The following is a 21,258-nucleotide window of genomic DNA, read 5'->3' on the forward strand; positions in this document are numbered from 1 at the left end:
GATCCTTTTCCAACACAAACAATTGCGCACATCACAACCAACGGCCAAATAAAACTGTTTACCCTACATGTTCCAACCCTAGGGTCAGGCAAAGTAAGGCAATTGACCCAAACCACACACACCTGACTGCCCTTCCTTTTCCCCACAGTGATAAAAGGTGGAGCAAGAGAGCACAGTAAGAGCAAGATGAGCATGGCAGACAGCACTGCAAGACGGCTAAGCAGCCGCGGCAGTTCAAAAGTAGGAGAAAGGTTTCAGGAATCAAGAGGGCGACGAGGAGAGAAGTTAACCTTTCCCTTTTAGAGAGGGGGGTGTCTGAAGAGATGAGAAAATCCAAGGTGTGTCCCGCTGAGTGTGTCTGACCAGAGGGTAGAATGGGGAGGGAAAGAGAGTTGCATAGGTTGCGGAAAAGCCCAGAGGAGGGGTTTGAGTTTTGCAGATGGATGTTGAGTTCGCCAAGGAGAAGAAGCTGGGAGGTATAAGAAAGGAGAGAGGAAGAGGGAGACCTGGCCAGGTGGCCTGTAGATGGTGGCAAGGTCAGAGAGAGGCCAGGGGAGATAGAGAGCCTGCAGACCAGGCATTCAAAGGAGGAATAGCTCTGAGTGGTGATGATGGAAGCAGGGATCCACTCAGGAAAGATCAGGACCACTCCACCTCCGGGCCTGTTGGGCCTGGGTTCAGAGAGGCTCTTGTAGCTCTGAGGGAGCTGCTCTTAGCCTGCGCAGGCTTAGCCGCAGAAGGTCTGATCCTTGTTTCTTAAAGGATCTGATGCATGTAACATAGCGCAACGTGCTATGTATGAAATGGCCAGCGTCTCCTTCAGTCTTGCGTCGCACAACTGTGTGCCGCATAGAGCCTGATCCTTAGTTGTTAAAGGATCCAATGTGTGGAATGTAGCACAATGTGCTATGTATCAAATCCAGCGTCTCCTGTGGTCACACAACACTGCGACGTTGGCCTGCGCAGGCTTTGCCACCGAGGGTCTGATCCTCCATTCTTAAAGCATCCGATGCGCGGAACGTAGCGCAGCAAGACCTTGAGGATCAATTATTCAGGTGGCCAGGACACGGCTTTCACCATCGCTGTTGGATCCAGTTCCTGGGGGTGGACCAGCGGGGGAGGATCACCTGAGTAGAGAAACCCAGAGTTATGCTTGGGGGAACGCCCAAGCATAGAGGACAGTAACATCACAGGAAGGATGGTGAGTTTAACGAAGTCCCTGAGGCTTTTATAAGCTGTTCCCAATCATAATCTCTTCACCCATTGAATCTCCCTTATCCAAAGGTAAAACCAACAACCCATTCAGATCCAATTCATAACCTAGGAGCACGAACCCCATCAGGATTAAAAATCGTATCTCTCAGAATGCTTGCTTTTCTGTTCCTTATCTGAATACTCCCAATTATTCTTATTCCTGTCACTATGACTGGTAGCTTCCGCACTCCCAACCTGTTCAGATAGAATACTACGATCCCCACAAACTATATCAATCCCACCCCTCTGATTGTCATTTTTTGAATACCCAATCCACTATGATAGATCACTACCGTTCCCACAATCCACTCTGTTCTGTTCTCCACCCCGGTTATTCTCGCCAATTTAACACACCCTTCAAAATCTACCCTTCTGAGAGCACCTCAAACCCAAATATGAAGGATATGAACCCCTACAACACCTCTTTCCCTTCTGATTCTGTAGGATAATCTGACATTCAAACTTTCCCCTTTTCCAACACAAACAATTGCGCACATCACAACCAACGGCCAAATAAAACTGTTTACCCTACATGTTCCAACCCTAGGGTCAGGCAAAGTAAGGCAATTGACCCAAACCACACACACCTGACTGCCCTTCCTTTTCCCCACAGTGATAAAAGGTGGAGCAAGAGAGCACAGTAAGAGCAAGATGAGCATGGCAGACAGCACTACAAGACGGCTAAGCAGCCGCAGCAGTTCAAAAGTAGGAGAAAGGTTTCAGGAATCAAGAGGGCGACGAGGAGAGAAGTTAACCTTTCCCTTTTTGACCCAGACCCGCGGAACCTCTGAAGAAGAGAGCCTAAGACTGCTAACAATAGCACAAGTGTCTTGTAACAGATGCCAATGGTACATGGGGCAAGCTTATGCCGAGGGAAGCACCCGCGTCCGTGGTACCGACCTTGACTCCAGGAAAAGCAAAAACCAAGCGGTTCATTCCAGCTGGTGAGTTGAGGGGAGAATTGAAAAGAACTGGGCTGTGTTGAGCGACAGAATCGCAAAGTGGCATGTTTGAACCAAGATGAATGAACTGCGTAAAGAACTGTAATTACTATTGAAGGGGAAATCAGCTACAGAGGGAAACCGGCACCACGTGGGTGCTAACTCAAGAGACTCTGGTTGAGCCCCATATCAGAGAAACTACAGTTACCAGCAGGCGGTGGGAGAGCCAGGGAATAGGTCAAAGTGGTCATACTGAGGGTCAAGCAAAATCCCCGTACAATCGAAAGACGTTGATCTATAAACTGTTTGAAGCAAGGGAATTGACTCTCCAGTAAGAGTAAATCAGGGAATTGTATCCCGCCATATTAGAAATCAAGCAAAGTAAATCCTGCAGATACAACTGAATGTGAAGTTGGCAAGAGCGAACCCGTCGGAGGGATGCTGATGAATAGAAACAGTGTGTTGACAGGAGTGAACCCGTCGGAGGGATGCTGATGAATAGAAATAGTGTGTTGACAGGAGTGAACCTGTCGGAGGGATGCTGATGAATAGAAACAGTGTGTTGACAGGAGTGAACCCGTCGGAGGGATGCTGATGAATAGAAACAGTGTGTTGACAGGACTGAACCCGGCGGAAGGATGTCCATTGGAACTGTTTGAAAGACATTAAGATTTGTGAAAGAGGGATCTTGTGAGCAAAGGTGAAGCCATAGTGAACCCAGCAAAGGGTCAACACCCAGAAGAGGGGGACCCATGGGTGAAACCGTCACCCTACATGAAACAATGGTAAACAATTGAGAAGGGTCAGCGCCCAGAAGAGGGGGACACAGGGGTGAACTCATCACCCAGTAAACATTGGAAACAAACTTTCATTTGTTAAAGGAACTTGGCTTTGGAAGCGGAGAGGACCTTGAAGCGAGAAACATAGCTATCCAGAGTCTTTATATCAGTAAAGAACTTTCTAGGGATTGGTGCCCAGAAGAGGGCAATCCCGGGGTGAAAATCATCACCCAAAGGCTATGGAAAAGAGACTGTGTATTTGTTTTGTTAGTTGAATATATCAGGTCCTTTAAGGCAAGAGACTTTCAAGACACCATGACTTAGCCATCGATGATCCTGAGAACTGCCATTGGAAATGTCGTCTCGTGCTGAAGAGGCACAAGACTATACTGTGCTCCAAGCTCTCATGTTTACCCCGTGTCCAAACCGTGGGGAAGGGAGACCCAGGCTACTGCATCCTGACATATTATTTGAGAACACTTCTTTCTTTTCTTGAGAATTATCTCACAACCCTTTTTGTATTAGTTGCAAGGCTTGGAAATAGGTTTCTTGGTATAGGCCCTTTTTATTTTGACACAACGCCTTATTTTTCATTTGATGGTCGACGCTTGCTCCCATCTTAGATATAGGTTTCGATTAGGCGTTTTTCCAACATGCATACAGCGTTCATTGTTCAATAAACACCCTAGAACTTTGATAACTTGTGTCTGTCTTGTTGTCACCATGAATTTCTCACATAGGCACATAGGAGACACAACACCAGCATAATAAGTGGACCGAGATAGCCAGGCAGCCGGCAGTGCCAGATGAATTGGTGGATTTCTCTGCATGGGCACTCACTAAGTCTTGGGAGGATAGCTCAGGGGGATCACGCTTGCCTTGGAAGCCGGACGGAACACAGGTTCAATCCCCGGTCCGTGCTTAGAAACCTCTGGGTATTAAGCAAGCGCGTTATAAACAGCCAATTATAATTATAATAATTATTGGGAGAGCAAGATGAATATCTAGGTTCTTGTAGTAAAGTCTAAGGCTTTGGGGCGTGATGCTGTGGTGAGCTACACAACTTCACAGAGATTTGAAGGTCATACAGAGTGTGCACAATCTTTCCTTATGATGAATTTGGATGAAACAGTGATGCAAATGAAGGTAGGTAAGTGTGGTTCCAAGCCTATTGGCATTGTCCTGCTGCTGCAGTGAGAGCGTGCCTTGGAGCTTTAACCTTCAGAGACGTTTGGTAACGAGACTCATTTTCCATCAAGAAAGTCCACGGTGTTTGTGTCATAATTCAAAAAAGCACCAAATTACTTTAAAACAAAGAGTATGGTCTCTCTTTCTCTCTTCTACCAGGTACGTACGTCTCAGATTTGTTGCATTCTTGGCTAAGGTAAATCCAGAAGTAGAAATTGGAGAGCTGGACTTGTTAGTCACATTGGTCTTCAAGTAACAGGTAAACCTAAATCAAACAAAGAGAAAATATGGGATAGGATTATTTCAGTTAGGCCAAGTAGTAGTTTAAAAGTACAACAAATAGTGATTTGATTTCAGTGCATGATTAACCTTAAATGTGTAAATAATTCAAATTAAATGGGAATCATCCTGAATACATGTCAGATGTGACTGCACACCCTTCTATTTCCAGTCCTGCAATCTAGAAGTAACATACGGTATGAACCGTTGCTCTTAAGGGTGCAGTGGTATGGTACCCAAGCTTCCCGGCTACCCAAGCTACCTTGGTATCCAAGCTTCTCAGCTACCGAAACTGCCCTGGTACTCAAGCTTCCTGGCTACACAAGCAACCCTGGTATCCAAGCTTCTCGGCTACCGAAACTGCCCTGGTACCCAAGCTTCCTGGCTACCCTTGCTACCCTGGTACCCAAGCTTCCCGGCTACCCAAGCTACCTTGGTATCCAAGCTTCTCAGCTACCGAAACTGCCCTGGTACTCAAGCTTCCTGGCTACACAAGCAACCCTGTTTCCCAAGCTTCCCGGCTACCCAAGCTACCCTGGTATCCAAGCTTCTCGGCTACCGAAACTGCCCTGGTACCCAAGCATCCTGGCTACCCTTGCTACCCTGGTACCCAAGCTTCCCAGCTACCCAAGCTACACTGGTATCCAAGCTCCTCGGCTACCGAAAGTGCCCTGGTACCCAAGCTTTCTGCCTACCCAAGCCACCATGGTATCCAAGCTTCCTGGCTACCCAAGCTGCCCTGATACCCAAGCTACCCTGGTACCCAAGCTTTGCAGCTACCCAAAGTGCCCTGGTACCCAAGCTTCCCGGCTACCCAAGCTAAGCTGGTACCCAAGCTTCCCGGCTACACATGCTACTCTAGAACCCATTGTGCTCTTGGACCTAAGCTTCCCGTGTAGCCAAGCTACCTTGCTATCCAAGCTACCCTGGAACGCATTCTGCTGTTGGACCTAAGCTACCCTGGTACCCAAGCTATCCTAGTACCCAGGCTGCTCTGGAACCCATTCTGCTTTTAGACCCAAGTGGCTCTGGGACTCAAGCATGTCTAGTGCTGAAACGTCTCTGGTAACCAGTCTGCCTTGGTTTTCATGCTGTCCTGTTAGCCAAGCTGCTCTGGAACCCAAGCTTCCTGGATATCTAAGCTACCCTGGTACCCAATCTTCCCGGCTACCCAAGCTATCCTGGTACCCAGGCTGCACTGGAACCAATTCTGCTTTTGGACCCAAGCTGCTCTGGGACTCAAGCATGTCTAGTGCTGAAACGTCTCTGGTAACTAGTCTGCCCTGGTTTTCATGCTGTCCTGTTGGCCAAGCTGCCCTGCTTCATGCTGCTCGTGAACCCAAGTTGTCACGTTTAAGCTGCTCTAGTACCCTCCTTGATCATGAACCCGAGCTACTCTGGAAGCCACACAGGTTTCCTGGTAAACAGCCCACCCTTGAATACAAGCTTCCCATGCTCTTGAAGCCAGGCATCCCTAGTAAACTGCTCTGGAACCCAAGCTTCCTGCTACCCAAGCTACCCTGGTTCCCAAGCTGCTCTGGCTCATGCTGCTCTTGAAGCCGAGCATACGTAGTACGCTTGTTGGAACCCAAGCTTCCTGGTTACCCAAGCTACCCTGTTACTTGAGCTGCTCTAGCCCATGCTGCTCTTGAAGCCGAGCATCCCTAGTAGGCTGCTCTGGAACGCAAGCTTCCTGGCTACCCAAGCTACCCTGGTGCCCAAGCTGCTCTGGCCCCTGCTGCTCTTGAAGCCAAGCATCCCTAGTAGGCTGCTATGGAACCCAAGCTTCCTGGCTACCCATGCTACCCTGGTGCCCAAGCTACTCTGGCCCATGCTGCTCTTGAAGCCAGGCATCCTTAGTAGGCTGCTCTGGAACCCAAGCTTCCTGGCTACCCAAGCTACCCTGGTGCATGAGCTGCTCTGCCCCATGCTGCTCTTGAAGTCAAGCATCCCTAGTAGGCTGCTCTGGAACCCAAGCTTCCTGACTACCCAAGCTACCCTGGTGCCCGAGCTGCTCTGGCCCCTGCTGCTCTTGAAGCCAAGCATGCCTAGTAGGCTGCTCTGGAACCCAAGCTTCCTGGCTACCCACGCTACCCTGGTGCCCGAGCTTCTCTGGCCCATGCTGCTCTTGAAGCCAGGCATCCTTAGTAGGCTGCTCTGGAACCCAAGCTTCCTGGCTACCCAAGCTACCCTGGTACCCGAGCTGCTTTGGCCTATGCTGCTCTTGAAGCCGGGCATCCGAAGTAGGATGCTCTGGAACCCAAGCTTCCTGGCTACCCAAGCTAACCTGGTACCCGAGCTGCTCAGGCCCATGCTGTTCTTGAAGCCACGCATCCCTAGTAGGCTGCTCTGGAACCCATGCTTCCTGGCTACCCAAGCTACACTGGTACACAAGCTTTCTGGCCCATGTTGTTCTTGAAGCCAAGCATCCATAGTAGGCAGCTCTGGAACCCAAGCTTCCTGGCTACCCAAGCTACCCTGGTACCCAAGCTACCCTGGTACCCGAGCTGCTCTGGCCCATGCTGCTCTGGAAGCCAAGCATCCATAGTAGGCTGCTCTGGAACCCAAGCTTCCAGGCTACCCAAACTACCCTGGTACCCGAGCTGCTCTGGCCCATGCTGCTCTTGAAGCCAAGCATCCCTAGTAGGCTGTTCTGTTACCCAAGCTTCCTGGCTACCCAAGCTACCCTGGTACCCAAGCTGCTCTGGCCTATGCTGCTCTTGAAGCCAAGCATTCCTAGTAGGCTGCTCTGGAACCCATGCTTCCTGGCTATCCAAGCTACCCTGGTACCCAAGCTGCTCTGGCCCATGCTGCTCTTGAAGCCAGGCAGCCCTAAAAGGCTGCTCTGGAACCCAAGCTTCCTGGCTACCCAAGCTACCCTGGTACCCGGGCTGCTCTGGCCCATGCTGCTCTTGAGCCAAGCACCCCTAGTGTGCTGCTCTGGAACCCAAGCTTCCTGGCTACCCAAGCTTCCCTGGTACCCAAGCTATCCTGGTACGTGAGCTGCTCTGGCCCATGCTGCTCCCGAAGCCAGGCATCCCTAGCAGGCTGCTCTGGAACCCAAGCTTCCTGGCTACCCAAGCTACCCTGGTACCCGAGCTGCTCTGGCCCATGCTGCTCTTGAACCCAAGCATCCCTAGTAGGCTGCTCTGGAACCCAAGCTTCCTGGCTACCCATGCTGCTCTTGAAGCCAAGCATCCCTAGTAGGCTGCTCTGGACCCCAAGCTTCCTTGCTAGCCAAGCTACCCTGGTACCCAAGCTGCTCTGGCCCATGCTGCTCTTAAAGCTGAGCATCCCTAGTAGGCTGCTCTGGAACCCAGGCTTCCTGGCTACCCAAGCTACCCTGGTGCCTGAGCTGCTCTGCCCCATGCTGCTCTTGAAGTCAAGCATCCCTAGTAGGCTGCTCTGGAACCCAAGCTTCCTGGCTACCCAAGCTACCCTGGAGCCCGAGCTGCTCTGGCCCATGCTGTTCTTGAAGCCAAGCATCCCTAGTAAGCTGCTCTGGAACCCAAGCTTCCTGGCTACCCAAGCTACCCTGGTACCCAAGCTACCCTGGTGCCCGAGCTGCTGTGGCCCATGCTGCTTTGCAACCCAGCATCCCTAGTAGGCTGCTCTGGAACCCAAGCTTCCTGGCTACCCAAGCTACCCTGGTACCCTAGCTGCTCTGACCCATGCAGCTGTTGAAGCCAAGCATCCCTAGTAGGCTATTCTGGAACCCAAGCTTCCTGGTTACCCAAGCTACCCTGGTACCCAAGCTGCTGTGGCCCATACTGCTCTTGAAGCCAAGCATCCCTAGTAGGCTGCTCTGGAACCTCTGCGTCCTGGCTACCCAAGCTACCTGGTACCCAAGGTACCCGAGCTGCTCTGGTCCATGCTGCTCTTGAAGCCAAGCATCCCTAGCAGGCTGCATTGGAACCCAAGCTTCCTGGCTACCCAAGCTACCATGGTACCCGAGTTGCTCTGGCCCATGCTGCTCCTGAAGCCAAGCATCCCTAGTAGGCTGTTCTGGAACCGAAGCTTCCTGGCTACCCAAGCTACCCTGGTACCTGAGCTGCTCTGGCCCATGCTGCTCTTGAAGCCAAGCATCCCTAGGAGGCTGCTCTGGAACCCAAGCTTCCTGGTTACCCAAGCTACCCTGTTACCCGGGCTGCTATGGCCCATGCTGCTCTTGAGCCAAGCACCCCTAGTATGCTGCTCTGGAACCCAAGCATCCTGGCTTCCCAAGCTTCCCTGGTACCCAAGCTACCCTGGGACCTGAGCTGCTCTGGCCCATGCTGCTCTTGAAGCCAAGCATTCCCTAGTATGCTGCTCTGGAACCCAAGCTTCCTGGCTACCCAAGCTTCCCTGGGACCCAAGCTACCCTGGTCCCTGAGCTGCTCTGGCCCATGCTGCTCCCGAAGCCAGGCATCCCTAGAAGGCTGCTCTGGAACCCAGTTTCCTGGCTTCCCAAGCTTCCCTGGTACCCAAGCTACCCTGGTACCTGAGCTGCTCTGGCCCATGTTGCTCTTGAGCTAGGCATCCCTAAAAGGCTGCTCTGGAACCCACGCTTCCTGGGTACCCAAGCTACCCTGGTACCCGTGCTGCTCTGGCCCATGCTGCTCTTGAACCCAAGCATCCCTAGTAGGCTGCTTTGGAACCCAAGCTTCCTGGCTACCCATGCTGCTCTTGAAACCAAGCATCCTAGTAGGCTGCTCAGAAACCCAGGCTTCCTTGCTACCCAAGCTACCCTGGTACCCAAGCTGCTCTGGCCCATGCTGCTCTTGAAGCCAAGCATCCCTAGGAGGCTGCTCTGGAACCCAAGCTTCCTGGTTACCCAAGCTACCCTGTTACCCGGGCTGCTATGGCCCATGCTGCTCTTGAGCCAAGCACCCCTAGTATGCTGCTCTTGAACCCAAGCTTCCTGGCTACCCAAGCTTCCCTGGTACCCAAGCTACCCTGGTACCTGAGCTGCTCTGGCCCATGCTGCTCTTGAAGCCGAGCATACCTAGTAGGCTGCTCTGGAACCCAAGCTTCCTGGCTACCCAAGCTACCCTGGTACCCGGGCTGCTATGGCCTATGCTGCTCTTGAGCCAAGCACCCCTAGTATGCTGCTCTCGAACCCAAGCTTCTTGGCTACCCAACCTTCCCTGGTACCCAAGCTACCCTGGTACCTGAGCTGCTCTAATCCATGCTGCTCCCGACGCCAGGCATCCCTAGTAGGCTGCTCTGGAACCCAAGCTTCCTGGCTACCCAAGCCTCCCTGGTACCCAAGCTACCCTGGTACCTGAGCTGCTCTGGCCCATGCTGCTCCCGAAGCCAGGCATCCCTAGTAGGCTGCTCTGGAACCCAGGTTTCCTGGCTACCCAAGGTACTCTGGTACCTGAGCAACTCTGGCCCATGCTGCTCTTGAACCCAAGCATCCCTAGTAGGCTGCTCTGGAACCTAAGCTTCCTGGCTACCCATGCTGTTCTTGAAGCCAAGCATCCCTAGTAGGCTGCTCTGGAACCCAAGCATCCTTGCTATCCAAGCTACCCTGGTACCCAAGCTGCTCTGGCCCATGCTGCTCTTGAAGTCAAGCATCTCTAGTAGGCTCCTCTGGAACCCAAGCTCCCTGGTTACCCAAGCTACCCTGTTACCCAAGCTGCTCTGGCCCATGCTGCTCTTGAAGCCGAGCATCCCTAGTAGGCTGCTCTGGAACCCAGGCTTCCTGGCTACCCAAGCTGCTCTGCCCCATGCTGCTCTTGAAGCCAAGCATCCCTAGTAGGCTGATCTGGAACCCATGTGTCCTGGCTACCCAAGCTACCCTGGTACCCAATCTGCTCTGGCCCATGCTGCTCTTGAAGCCAGGCAGCCATATTAGGCTGCTCTGGAACCCAAGCTTCCTGGCTACCCAAGCTACCCTGGTACCCAAGCTACCCTGGTACCCAAGCTACCCTGATACCCAAGCTGCTGTGGCCCATGCTGCTCTTGAAGCCAAGCATCCCTAGTAGGCTGCACTGGAATCTAAGCGTCCTGGCTACCCAAGCTACCCTGGTACCAGAGCTGCTCTGGCCCATGCAGCTCTTGAAGACAAACATCCCTAGTAGGCTGTTCTGGAACCCAAGCTTCCTGGCTACCCAAGCTACCCTGGTACCCGATCTGCTCTGGCCCATGCTGCTCTTGAAGCCAACCATCCCTAGTAGGCTGCAATGGAACCCATGCGTCCTGGCTAACCAAGCTACCCTGGTACCCAACCTGCTCTGGCCCATGCTGCTCTTGAAGCCAGGCAGCCCTATTAGGCTGCTCTGGAACCCAAGCTTCCTGGCTACCCAAGCTACCCTGGTACCCAAGCTACCCTGGTACTCGAGCTGCTGTGGCCCATGCTGCTCTTGAAGCCAAGCATCCCTAGTAGGCTGCTCTGGAATCCAAGCTTCCTGGCTACCCAAGCTACCCTGGTACCCGAGCTGCTCTGGCCCATGCAGCTCTTGAAGCCAAGCATCCCTAGTAGGCTGCTCTGGAACCCATGCATCCTGGCTACCCAAGCTACCCTGGTACCCAAGCTGCTCTGGCCCATGCTGCTCTTGAGCCAGGCAGCCCTATTAGGCTGCACTGGAACCCATGAGTTCTGGCTACCCAAGCTACCCTGGTACCCAATCTGCTCTGGCCCATGCTGCTCTTGAAGCCAGCCAGCCCTATTAGGCTGCTCTGGAACCCAAGATTCCTGGCTACCCAAGCTACCCTGGTACCCAAGCTACCCTGGTACCCGAGCTGCTGTGGCCCAGGCTGCTCTTGAAGCCAAGCATCCCTAGTAGGCTGCTCTGGAATCCAAGCTTCCTGGCTATCCAAGCTACCCGAGCTGCTCTGGCCCATGCAGCTCTTGAAGCCAAGCATCCCTATTAGGCTGCTCTGGAACCCATGCGTCCTGGCTACCCAAGCTACCCTGGTACCCAAGCTACTCTGACCCATGCTGCTCTTGAAGCCAGGCAGCCCTATTAGGCTGTTCTGGAAACCAAGCTTCCTGGCTACCCAAGCTTCCTGGCTACCCAATCCACCCTGGTACCCGGGCTGCTCTGGTCCACGCTGCTCTTGAGCCAAGCACCCCTAGTATGCTGCTCTGGAACCCAAGCTTCCTGGCTACCCAAGCTACCCTGGTACCCAAGCTACCCTGGTACCTGAGCTGCTCTGGCCCATGCTGCTCCCGAAGCCAGGCATCCCTAGAAGGTTGCTCTGGAACCCAGTTTCCTGGCTTCCCAAGCTTCCCTGGTACCCAAGCTACCCTGGTACCTGAGCTGCTCTGGCCCATGTTGCTCTTGAGCCAGGCATCCCTAAAAGGCCGCTCTGGAACCCACGCTTCCTGGCTACCCAAGCTACCCTGGTACCCGTGCTGCTCTGGCCCATGCTGCTCTTGAACCCAAGCATCCCTAGTAGGCTGCTTTGGAACCCAAGCTTCCTGGCTACCCATGCTGCTCTTGAAACCAAGCATCCTAGTAGGCTGCTCAGGAACCCAAGCTTCCTTGCTACCCAAGCTACCCTGGTACCCAAGCTGCTCTGGCCCATGCTGCTCTTGAAGCCAAGCAACCCTTGGAGGCTGCTCTGGAACCCAAGCTTCCTGGTTACCCAAGCTACCCTGTTACCCGGGCTGCTATGGCCCATGCTGCTCTTGAGCCAAACACCCCTAGTATGCTGCTCTCGAACCCAACCTTCCTGGCTACCCAAGCTTCCCTGGTACCCAAGCTACCCTGGTACCTGAGCTGCTCTGGCCCATGCTGCTCTTGAAGCCGAGAATCCAAAGTAGGCTGCTCTGGAACCCAAGCTTCCTGGCTACCCAATCTACCCTGGTACCCGGGCTGCTATGGCCCATGCTGCTCTTGAGCCAAGCACCCCTTGTATGCTGCTCTCGAAACCAAGCTTGCTGCCTACCCAAGCTACCCTGGTACCTGAGCTGCTCTGATCCATGCTGCTCCCAAAGCCAGGCATCCCTAGTAGGCTGCTCTGGAACCCAAGCTTCCTGGCTACCCAAGCCTCCCTGGTACCCAAGCTACCCTGGTACCTGAGCTGCTCTGGCCCATGCTGCTCCCGAAGCCAGGCATCCCTAGTAGGCTGCTCTGGAACCCAGGTTTCCTGGCTACCCAAGCTACCCTGGTACCTGAGCAACTCTGGCCCATGCTGCTCTTGAACCCAAGCATCCCTAGTAGGCTGCTCTGGAACCTAAGCTTCCTGGCTACCCATGCTGCTCTTGACGCCAAGCATCCCTAGTAGGCTGCTCTGGAACCCAAGCATCCTTGCTATCCAAGCTACCCTGGTACCCAAGCTGCTCTGGCCCATGCTGCTCTTGAAGTCAAGCATCTCTAGTAGGCTCCTCTGGAACCCAAGCTCCCTGGTTACCCAAGCTACCCTGTTACCCGAGCTGCTCTGGCCCATGCTGCTCTTGAAGCCGAGCATCCCTAGTAGGCTGCTCTGGAACCCAGGCTTCCTGGCTACCCAAGCTACCCTGGTGCCCGAGCTGCTCTGCCCCATGCTGCTCTTGAAGCCAAGCATCCCTAGTAGGCTGCTCTGGAACCCATGCCTCCTGGCTACCCAAGCTACCCTGGTACCCAATCTGATCTGGCCCATGCTGCTCTCGAAGCCAGGCAGCCCTATTAGGCTGCTCTGGAACCCAAGATTCCTGGCTACCCAAGCCTCCCTGGTACCCAAGCTACCCTGGTACCTGAGCTGCTCTGATCCATGCTGCTCCCGAGGCCAGGCATCCCTAGTAGGCTGCTCTGGAACCCAAGCTTCCTGGCTACCCAAGCCTCCCTGGTACCCAGGCTACCCTGGTACCTGAGCTGCTCTGGCCCATGCTGCTCCCGAAGCCAGGCATCCCTAGTAGGCTGCTCTGGAACCCAGGTTTCCTGGCTACCCAAGCTACCCTGGTACCTGAGCAACTCTGGCCCATGCTGCTCTTGAACCCAAGCATCCCTAGTAGGCTGCTCTGGAACCTAAGCTTCCTGGCTACCCATGCTGCTCTTGAAGCCAAGCATCCCTAGTAGGCTGCTCTGGAACCCAAGCATCCTTGCTATCCAAGCTACACTGGTACCCAAGCTGCTCTGGCCCATGCTGCTCTTGAAGTCAAGCATCTCTAGTAGGCTCCTCTGGAACCCAAGCTCCCTGGTTACCCAAGCTACCCTGTTACCCGAGCTGCTCTGGCCCATGCTGCTCTTGAAGCCGAGCATCCCTAGTAGGCTGCTCTGGAACCCAGGCTTCCTGGCTACCCAAGCTACCCTGGTGCCCGAGCTGCTCTGCCCCATGCTGCTCTTGAAGCCAAGCATCCCTAGTAGGCTTCTCTGGAACCCATGCCTCCTGGCTACCCAAGCTACCCTGGTACCCAATCTGCTCTGGCCCATGCTGCTCCCGAAGCCAGGCATCCCTAGTAGGCTTCTCTGGAACCCAAGCTTCCTGGCTACCCAAGCCTCCCTGGTACCCAAGCTACCCTGGTACCTGAGCTGCTCTGGCCCATGCTGCTCCCGAAGCCAGGCATCCCTAGTAGGCTGCTCTGGAACCCAGGTTTCCTGGTTACCCAAGCTACCCTGGTACCTGAGCAACTCTGGCCCATGCTGCTCTTGAACCCAAGCATCCCTAGTAGGCTGCTCTGGAACCCAAGCATCCTTGCTATCCAAGCTACCCTGGTACCCAAGCTGCTCTGGCCCATGCTGCTCTTGAAGTCAAGCATCTCTAGTGGGCTCCTCTGGAACCAAAGCTCCCTGGTTACCCAAGCTACCCTGTTACCCGAGCTGCTCTGGCCCATGCTGCTCTTGAAGCCGAGCATCCCTAGTAGGCTGCTCTGGAACCCAGGCTTCCTGGCTACCCAAGCTACCCTGGTGGCCGAGCTGCTCTGCCCCATGCTGCTCTTAAAGCCAAGCATCCCTAGTAGGCTGCTCTGGAACCCATGCCTCCTGGCTACCCAAGCTACCCTGGTACCCAATCTGCTCTGGCCCATGCTGCTCTTGAAGCCAGGCAGCCCTATTAGGCTGCTCTGGAACCCAAGATTCATGGCTACCCAAGCTACCCTGGTACCCAAGCTACCCTGGTACCCAAGCTCCCTGATGCCCGAGCTGCTGTGGCCCATGCTGCTCTTGAAGCCAAGCATCCCTAGTAGGCTGCACTGGAATCCAAGCGTCCTGGCTACCCAAGCTACCCTGGTACCCGAGCTGCTCTGGCCCATGCAGCTCTTGAAGCCAAACATCCCTCGTAGGCTGTTCTGGAACCCAAGCTTCCTGGCTACCCAAGCTACCCTGGTACCCGAGCTGCTGTGGCCCAGGCTGCTCTTGAAGCCAAGCATCCCTAGTAGGCTGCTCTGGAATCCAAGCTTCCTGGCTACCCAAGCTACCCTGGTACCCGAGCTGCTCTGGCCCATACAGCTCTTGAAGCCAAGCATCCCTATTAGGCTGCTCTGGAACCCATGCGTCCTGGCTACCCAAGCTACCCTGGTACCCAAGCTGCTCTGACCCATGCTGCTCTTGAAGCCAGGCAGCCCTATTAGGCTGTTCTGGAAACCAAGCTTCCTGGCTACCCAAGCTTCCTGGCTACCCAATCCACCCTGGTACCCAGGCTGCTCTGGTCCATGCTGCTCTTGAGCCAAGCACCCCTAGTATGCTGCTCTGGAACACAAGCTTCCTGGCTACCCAAGCTACCCTGGTACCCAAGCTGCTCTGACCCATGCTGCTCTTGAAGCCAGGCAGCCCTATTAGGCTGTTCTGGAAACCAAGCTTCCTGGCTACCCAAGCTTCCTGGCTACCCAATCCACCCTGGTACCCAGGCTGCTCTGGTCCATGCTGCTCTTGAGCCAAGCACCCCTAGTATGCTGCTCTGGAACCCAAGCTTCCTGGCTACCCAAGCTCTCCTGGTACCCAAGCAACCCTGGTACCTGAGCTGCTCTGGCCAATGCTGCTCTCGAAGCCAGGCATCCGTAGTAGGCTGCTCTGGAACCCAAGCTTCCTGGCAACCCAAGCTACCCTGGTACCCGAGCTGCTCTTGCCCATGCTGCTCTTGAAGCCAAGCATCCCTAGTAGGCTGCTCTGGAACCCATGCGTCCTGGCTACCCAAGCTACCCTGGTGCCCGAGCTGCTCTGCCCCATGCTGCTCTTGAAGCCTAGCATCCGTAGTAGGCTGCTCTGGAACCCAAATTACCTGGTTACCCAAGCTACTCTGGTACCTGAACTGCTCTGACCAATGCTGCTCTTGAAACCAGGCATCCCTAGTAGGCATTTCTGGTACGCAAACTTGGCTGCTACCAATGCTTTAATGTGCTTAATGGTTTTGCAAACACACCACAAAATAAAGCCCTTAATGGGAGACATTAACTGCACCATATTATATGTTCTTTGCATTTGCAATTAGTAAAGCTGTTTCTTGGTGAGTAATTACTCTCCTATCTTGCTTTGGTTATGTTGCCTGCCAGTTCTCTCAGGAAGAGATTAGCCTGATGGTTCTTGTGTTCGATGATTCACCCGAATCCGTTGCTTTGCTGTAGGTTGTATTTCATTAGGCATGGTGGTCGCTCATTTATCGGTTAGCAGTGCTTGTGTGAAATTGCCATCTGGCAAGTGTGTAGATCTCCCCTTTCATAAGCTCCATGCCAAACGTATAGTGCACACATGTGCCCGGCTGCATCAGTACCCTGATCTGCAGCACCTGCTCTCCAGTGGCGGGGTGCAGGTTCAAGGGTCACCGGTTCCCATCTGAAAGCTGCAGTGAAAGCCAAGTGACTCCAGCGCAGAGGCTGCGTGTAAGACATGCACCCCTGTGCCTAAAACACGGATGTAGGATAGTTGCTATCCAGTGGCGCAGAGCAGGTTCAAGGGTCACAGGAACAACAAAAGGTATTAGTGGCTGGTAACTGCCCCCGGGCCTGGTCCAGTTTTGGTCACTTGCATTCCTTTTTGTACAAGAACGTATCCGTTTTTAAGAACATTGTGGTTATCTATTTGCTTTTCTCCCCCAAGTGCTGCATCGTCATATCTTCCTATCTTTGCATAGTATGTGTTCTTTCTACAGGGGTGGGCTTTTGTAGTTTTTTCTATTCAGTGGTTGTTGCATATAGTGTGTTTAATTAAAGTATGTATATTTTATATGGCCATTCCTTTATTTTGGACTGTTCTACTTTGCTGTTTGGGTCACAACCATACCCCCTCTTGAGAGTGTAGCCTTCCCGTGGGTAACTTTACCACAAAAGGCGACGGAGGTATGTATCTAAACTGTGCATGTTTTACCTTTATGATTGGGATCACTCTTGTTTAGTAGAGGTCTGCTGGCTAAGTAGAGTAGACGGTTTATCCTCTACTCACCTCTATCCTCCTGTCACAGTGCTGGCTCCATTTCGTCAGCTATATTCAAGACAGTGGCGCTATTTAGTGGATAGCATGAATTGCAGAGTGGCTACAATCCTTTTGGACTGGTCTTTTGTCGAGGGGGACAGGGCATCTTTTTTTTAAAACACTTTTTATTTGCATTTTCATAATTACAGACCGAAAAGATAAAGAGTTCAACATTTCCCCTCTCCACCCCCATTATTCTCATTCTCAGTTTAAACCAACAAGGCCTCCCCGCTCCCACCACTATCTTACAATTATTGGCACTTCCTGTCCTCTTACCCCCACGGGGAACATTATCAGCGTTGTCATATACACCAGTACCCTTCCCCTGCCCTCCGCTCTATATTTCTTTCCTCAGCAGATATCTCATGGCGGTTTCAGATCCCTTCGTTCAGCAATTGACCCCACTATACTGTTACTTCTTTCCTCTCTTCATCAGCTCCCATTTCCTGTAATGTCGCCAGTTCTGCAATCCCCCATCTACGGGCATCTTCCTGTCACATCGTTATTGCAGGCCCCTGTGGGCGTTTCCACGCGATAGCCACTCTGCGTTTGGCTAATATTAATAGAAACCGTATCACCTTGTTCCATATTTTGAGCCTCTACCCCCCTGGGATGGTCCCCCAAATGCATATTTTCAGGTTCCACTCCAAATTTAGCCCCAACAGCACATTGCCCTCTTCAATTATCTTGTTCCAATATACTGCTATATCCCCACAGTCCCATATTATGTGCCAGAATCCCGCTGGGCCCCTACCACATCTAGGGATTCGTCCGGCAGCCTGTTATTCATTGCCCGTAATCTGGTCGGGGTCACATATGTTCTGTGCATAATATTAAACTGGACCAATTGAAATAGAGCATTTCGCGATACCTTCCGAACTAGTGCAGATATTCCTTCCCACTCCTTTTTCGATATCTGGTACCCCATGTCCGCCTCCCATTTCTCCTTCCCCTTTAATACCCCTTTTGGTTCTTCTTCCTGTAGGGCTTTAAAAATGTGTGAGATCCTCGCTTTGCTGGCCGCTATTTTTAATAGTACCCGCAACAATAGACTTGTTTCCGGGTTCCTACGGAATTCCATCCCACAATTCTGCCAATCTAAGGACTATTGCTCTGTATGTCAGGAACAAGTTTCTTGGCAAGTCAAACTTTGTGCACCATTCTGCAAAGGTCAATAGTTTCCCTCCTTCGAACAGGTCTCCCACCTTCTCACACTTCTTTTCCTGGAGTCTCTGTACCCCTGCTCTCCCTATTGCTTGTCGCAATTTCCGGTCCACCCCCCAAGGCAAATACCCACCATAAAGCCCTCCAGGCCCTTTTGGAACCCTTCTGCCTCAAACAAAATTGAAGTCCCCTTATTCCCCGTAGGGTTCCACAGCAATTCAACCCACTTCCGGTGTGGTGGCCGGCTCCCCAACAACCCCCTCAAAGCTCCCCCCTCCCCCAGTTGTCCCTATTCCAGGACTGTAGTTGCGCTGCTATAAAATATTTCTCGTAGTCAGGTAGGCCCAAACCCCCTTCTGTTCTAGATGCACATAGTGTCGTTAAGGACACCCTCCTCCTCCCCGTATTCCATAATAATTTCCCTACATTGCTATCCAGCATTTTAAAGAAGATCTTTTTCACCACATATGGTATATTGGTCACCATATCACCATTTTGCGTAGCGCCACTCTACCCACCAGGGAAAGTGGTAAACTCTTCCAAAATTGTACTGAGTCCCCTATCCTCGACAATGCCCTCCCCATGTTGTGTAAAAATGTTTCATCCATTTCGTGAAATATCTGTATGCCCAGATATTTAAACAACACTATCTCCCATTTTATCCCCACCTTCGGTAGGTCTTGTGCGTGACATTCCCGTAGCCCTCGCAAGGGGAACAAGACTGATTTGGACAGGGTATCTTGAGATACATTCCTGCACCTTGCTGCATGTCCCCTTTTGATTCGGAGCATGTTGGGGAGACGAGAGGAATATATAACACGCACAACAGGGAATTCAATCAACATCAGCAGGTGAGAGGTACCTGTGTCCAAATATTTCATTATAGTGATTTGTATATGCGCCACTCACCTGTTAATTCATTTAAGGGTGCTTACAGATTAAACATATATTAACATCAACAATACATAAGGGTAATGTAGGAGAATTTGGATTAAGAGAATAGGGTCAAAGCAATCTATTAGGGTCCACCAGTCATTTGCTGGGGACTTGTAGTGCTAGGAAAGATATCTGTAATTGGGCGTATACTGTTGGTTCGCTGGTCCTTCTTCTGGGCTTCTATAAGCATTTCCTTCTTCAGGGCTTGTTGGAAGCATTTGTGGCTTTGTTTTTTTCTTAATTCTCCGGCAATCTTGTTCCAAAGCCGTGACCCGAGTGATTAGGGTTCTACAAGTATTCTTTATTTTGCACAGTAAACAAACTGCAGGTTTCTCTGATGATGAGGATCTCAGGTTCCAGCAGAGTTAGAGGGTTTGAATATATTTCAGACATCATTGTGGGTCAGTCATAGTGGTTTCATTGAGAATCTCTGCTCAATTTGTAGCCAGTTTAGAGGTTTTAGGGCCTTATGATGTGGTCAGAATGGTTGAGACTGGGGGGAAGCCTTGCAGCTCTGTTCTGTCCTAGTTGTAACTGTTCTAGTAGGTATTTTGACAGACCAAGGTACATAGGATTACTCGGGAGTAAAGACGGTATTAGCTTTTTTATGTGGTTCGTAGATAAAAGAGTGTAGATTATTTTAGTTTGATGTGTGGGGCTGTAGGTGGGCATTGTTGGTGAGTGTGTGCCATTTCCCTGTGGCCAATGTGGGGTGACCTGTCTGTGGTGGATGCCCATGTATTATTGCTTCAATTTTGCAAATTCCCAGTTGCTGAATGGCGGGCCGCTGTCCGGCTTGAGGACTTCTGGAATGCCCCATGTGGAGAAGATGTTGTCTAGCACTGGTATGACGGTGCTGGCTGCCGTCGATCGTACCATGTATACTAAAGGAAATCACAAATATTCATCCATGATGGCTAGCCAATATTTTCTCTCCCCAAAGTGGCCAAAGAAGTCGATTGCAAGGTGGGTCCAAGGGAGCTCCAGCATATCAGACATCTTCAGAGGTTCTGGGTGATTGGGTCTGGATGTGCTCTGACACAGGTGACAAGCACTGATCATGTGTTCCACCATGTGATCTAGTCCTGGGAACCACATGGTGTCTCTCACTTGTCTTTTTGTGGCTACCACTCCGCGGTGCCCTTCTTGGGCTAGATCTATGACCTGTTGCTGCAGGTCATTGGGAATCACTATTCGGTGTCCTCGCATGATGAGCCCTTCTGCCAATATCGACAGCTCCTCTCTTACATTCCTGAATGCCTGTAGTTCTGCTGTGGGACAGTCTCCGTCTTGTCTACTTGTGAAGTCTGTGTCTCTCCACCTTCCAGACCTGATTAAGTCTTGCACCTGCTTTAGCATGACATCCTGTTTGTGTGATCCAGAATCGTTGTTGGCGTGATGGCCCTTGGGGGCCCGTGATGAGTAAGAAAGTTGACATACTCCTCTGCCATTGAGTCATTGGTGGACGTGCCTATTAGTGGGTGTTGAGACATGAAGTCTGCTGCATTGTATTCTCTTTCCGGTTTGTGTACAATTGTGAAGTCAAAGTCCTTCAACGGAGGCCCCACTTCTCTATCCATGGTGGCATCTTGCATTGTGCTTTGCTGTAAATGGTCACCAGGGCTCGGTAGTCTGTCACAATCATGAATGGCTTGCCGAGGAGGAGAATTTGAAAGTGCTGGCAAGCCCATACGACAGCCAGTCCTTCTTTTTCAGGTTGGCAAGTATCTTGTGTCTACTTCTGACAGGCTCTTGCGGGCATAGGCAATCACTGTTCTTGGAGATTCTCGCCCTGGTTGGTGCTGTTCCAGAATCACCCCTAGGCCAACAGGACTAGCATCAACAGTTACTTCTGTGCACATATTCAGGTCGAAATACACCACGCATTCAGCCAATGCAATATCACTCTTTATTTCTGCGAATGCCTCTTCACATTGCTGCAACCATCAGAATACCCTGCCTTGTTTGGTGAGTTCTCTGAGAGGAGCACTAGTGGTCGTGAAATCCTGAAGATACCAGCTGCAATAGCTAGCAATCCCTAGGAAGGCCATGACTTCACTAATGTCCGTCGAGGCTGAAATCTCAGAGATGGCAGCGACTTTGCTTGGGTCAGGGCTCATGCCTTCATGTGAGAAGATATGTCCATAGAATTTGAGATGAGATTTGTGAAAAGGTTACTTTTCAAGGTTCAGTGTCAGGCCAGCCTCCATGAGTGCCGTGCAGATCTGTTGAAGAGCTTTATCATGCTGTGCAGCGGTGGCTCCAAACACCAGGGTATCATCACTGTAGTTAAAATAGTTATTCACATGGCGAATGACTCTCCGCACTCTCTCCTGGAATATTTCAGCTGCTGAGCAGATGCCGAAGCTGAGTCTCTTGTATCTGCAGAGCCTAATCGGTGTGGCA

The 21,258-nt window shown here is 52.1% G+C and overlaps 1 protein-coding gene across 1 annotated transcript in view; it reads right to left on the minus strand.

Moving 5' to 3' along the window:
- LOC138515385 (plasma kallikrein-like) overlaps positions 1 to 21,258 on the minus strand; it is a 98,160-nt gene that overhangs the window by 23,399 nt on the left and 53,503 nt on the right. Inside the window, exon 4 of the mRNA XM_069630246.1 lies at positions 4,330 to 4,427. Within this exon, the coding sequence (XP_069486347.1) occupies positions 4,330 to 4,427 (98 nt within the window). The remainder of the gene's footprint in view (positions 1 to 4,329; positions 4,428 to 21,258) is intronic.

This window comes from Ambystoma mexicanum, chromosome 6q (assembly GCF_040938575.1).
Source record: "Ambystoma mexicanum isolate Mex_15411 chromosome 6q, UKY_AmexF1_1, whole genome shotgun sequence".
Classification (NCBI taxonomy): domain Eukaryota; kingdom Metazoa; phylum Chordata; class Amphibia; order Caudata; family Ambystomatidae; genus Ambystoma; species Ambystoma mexicanum.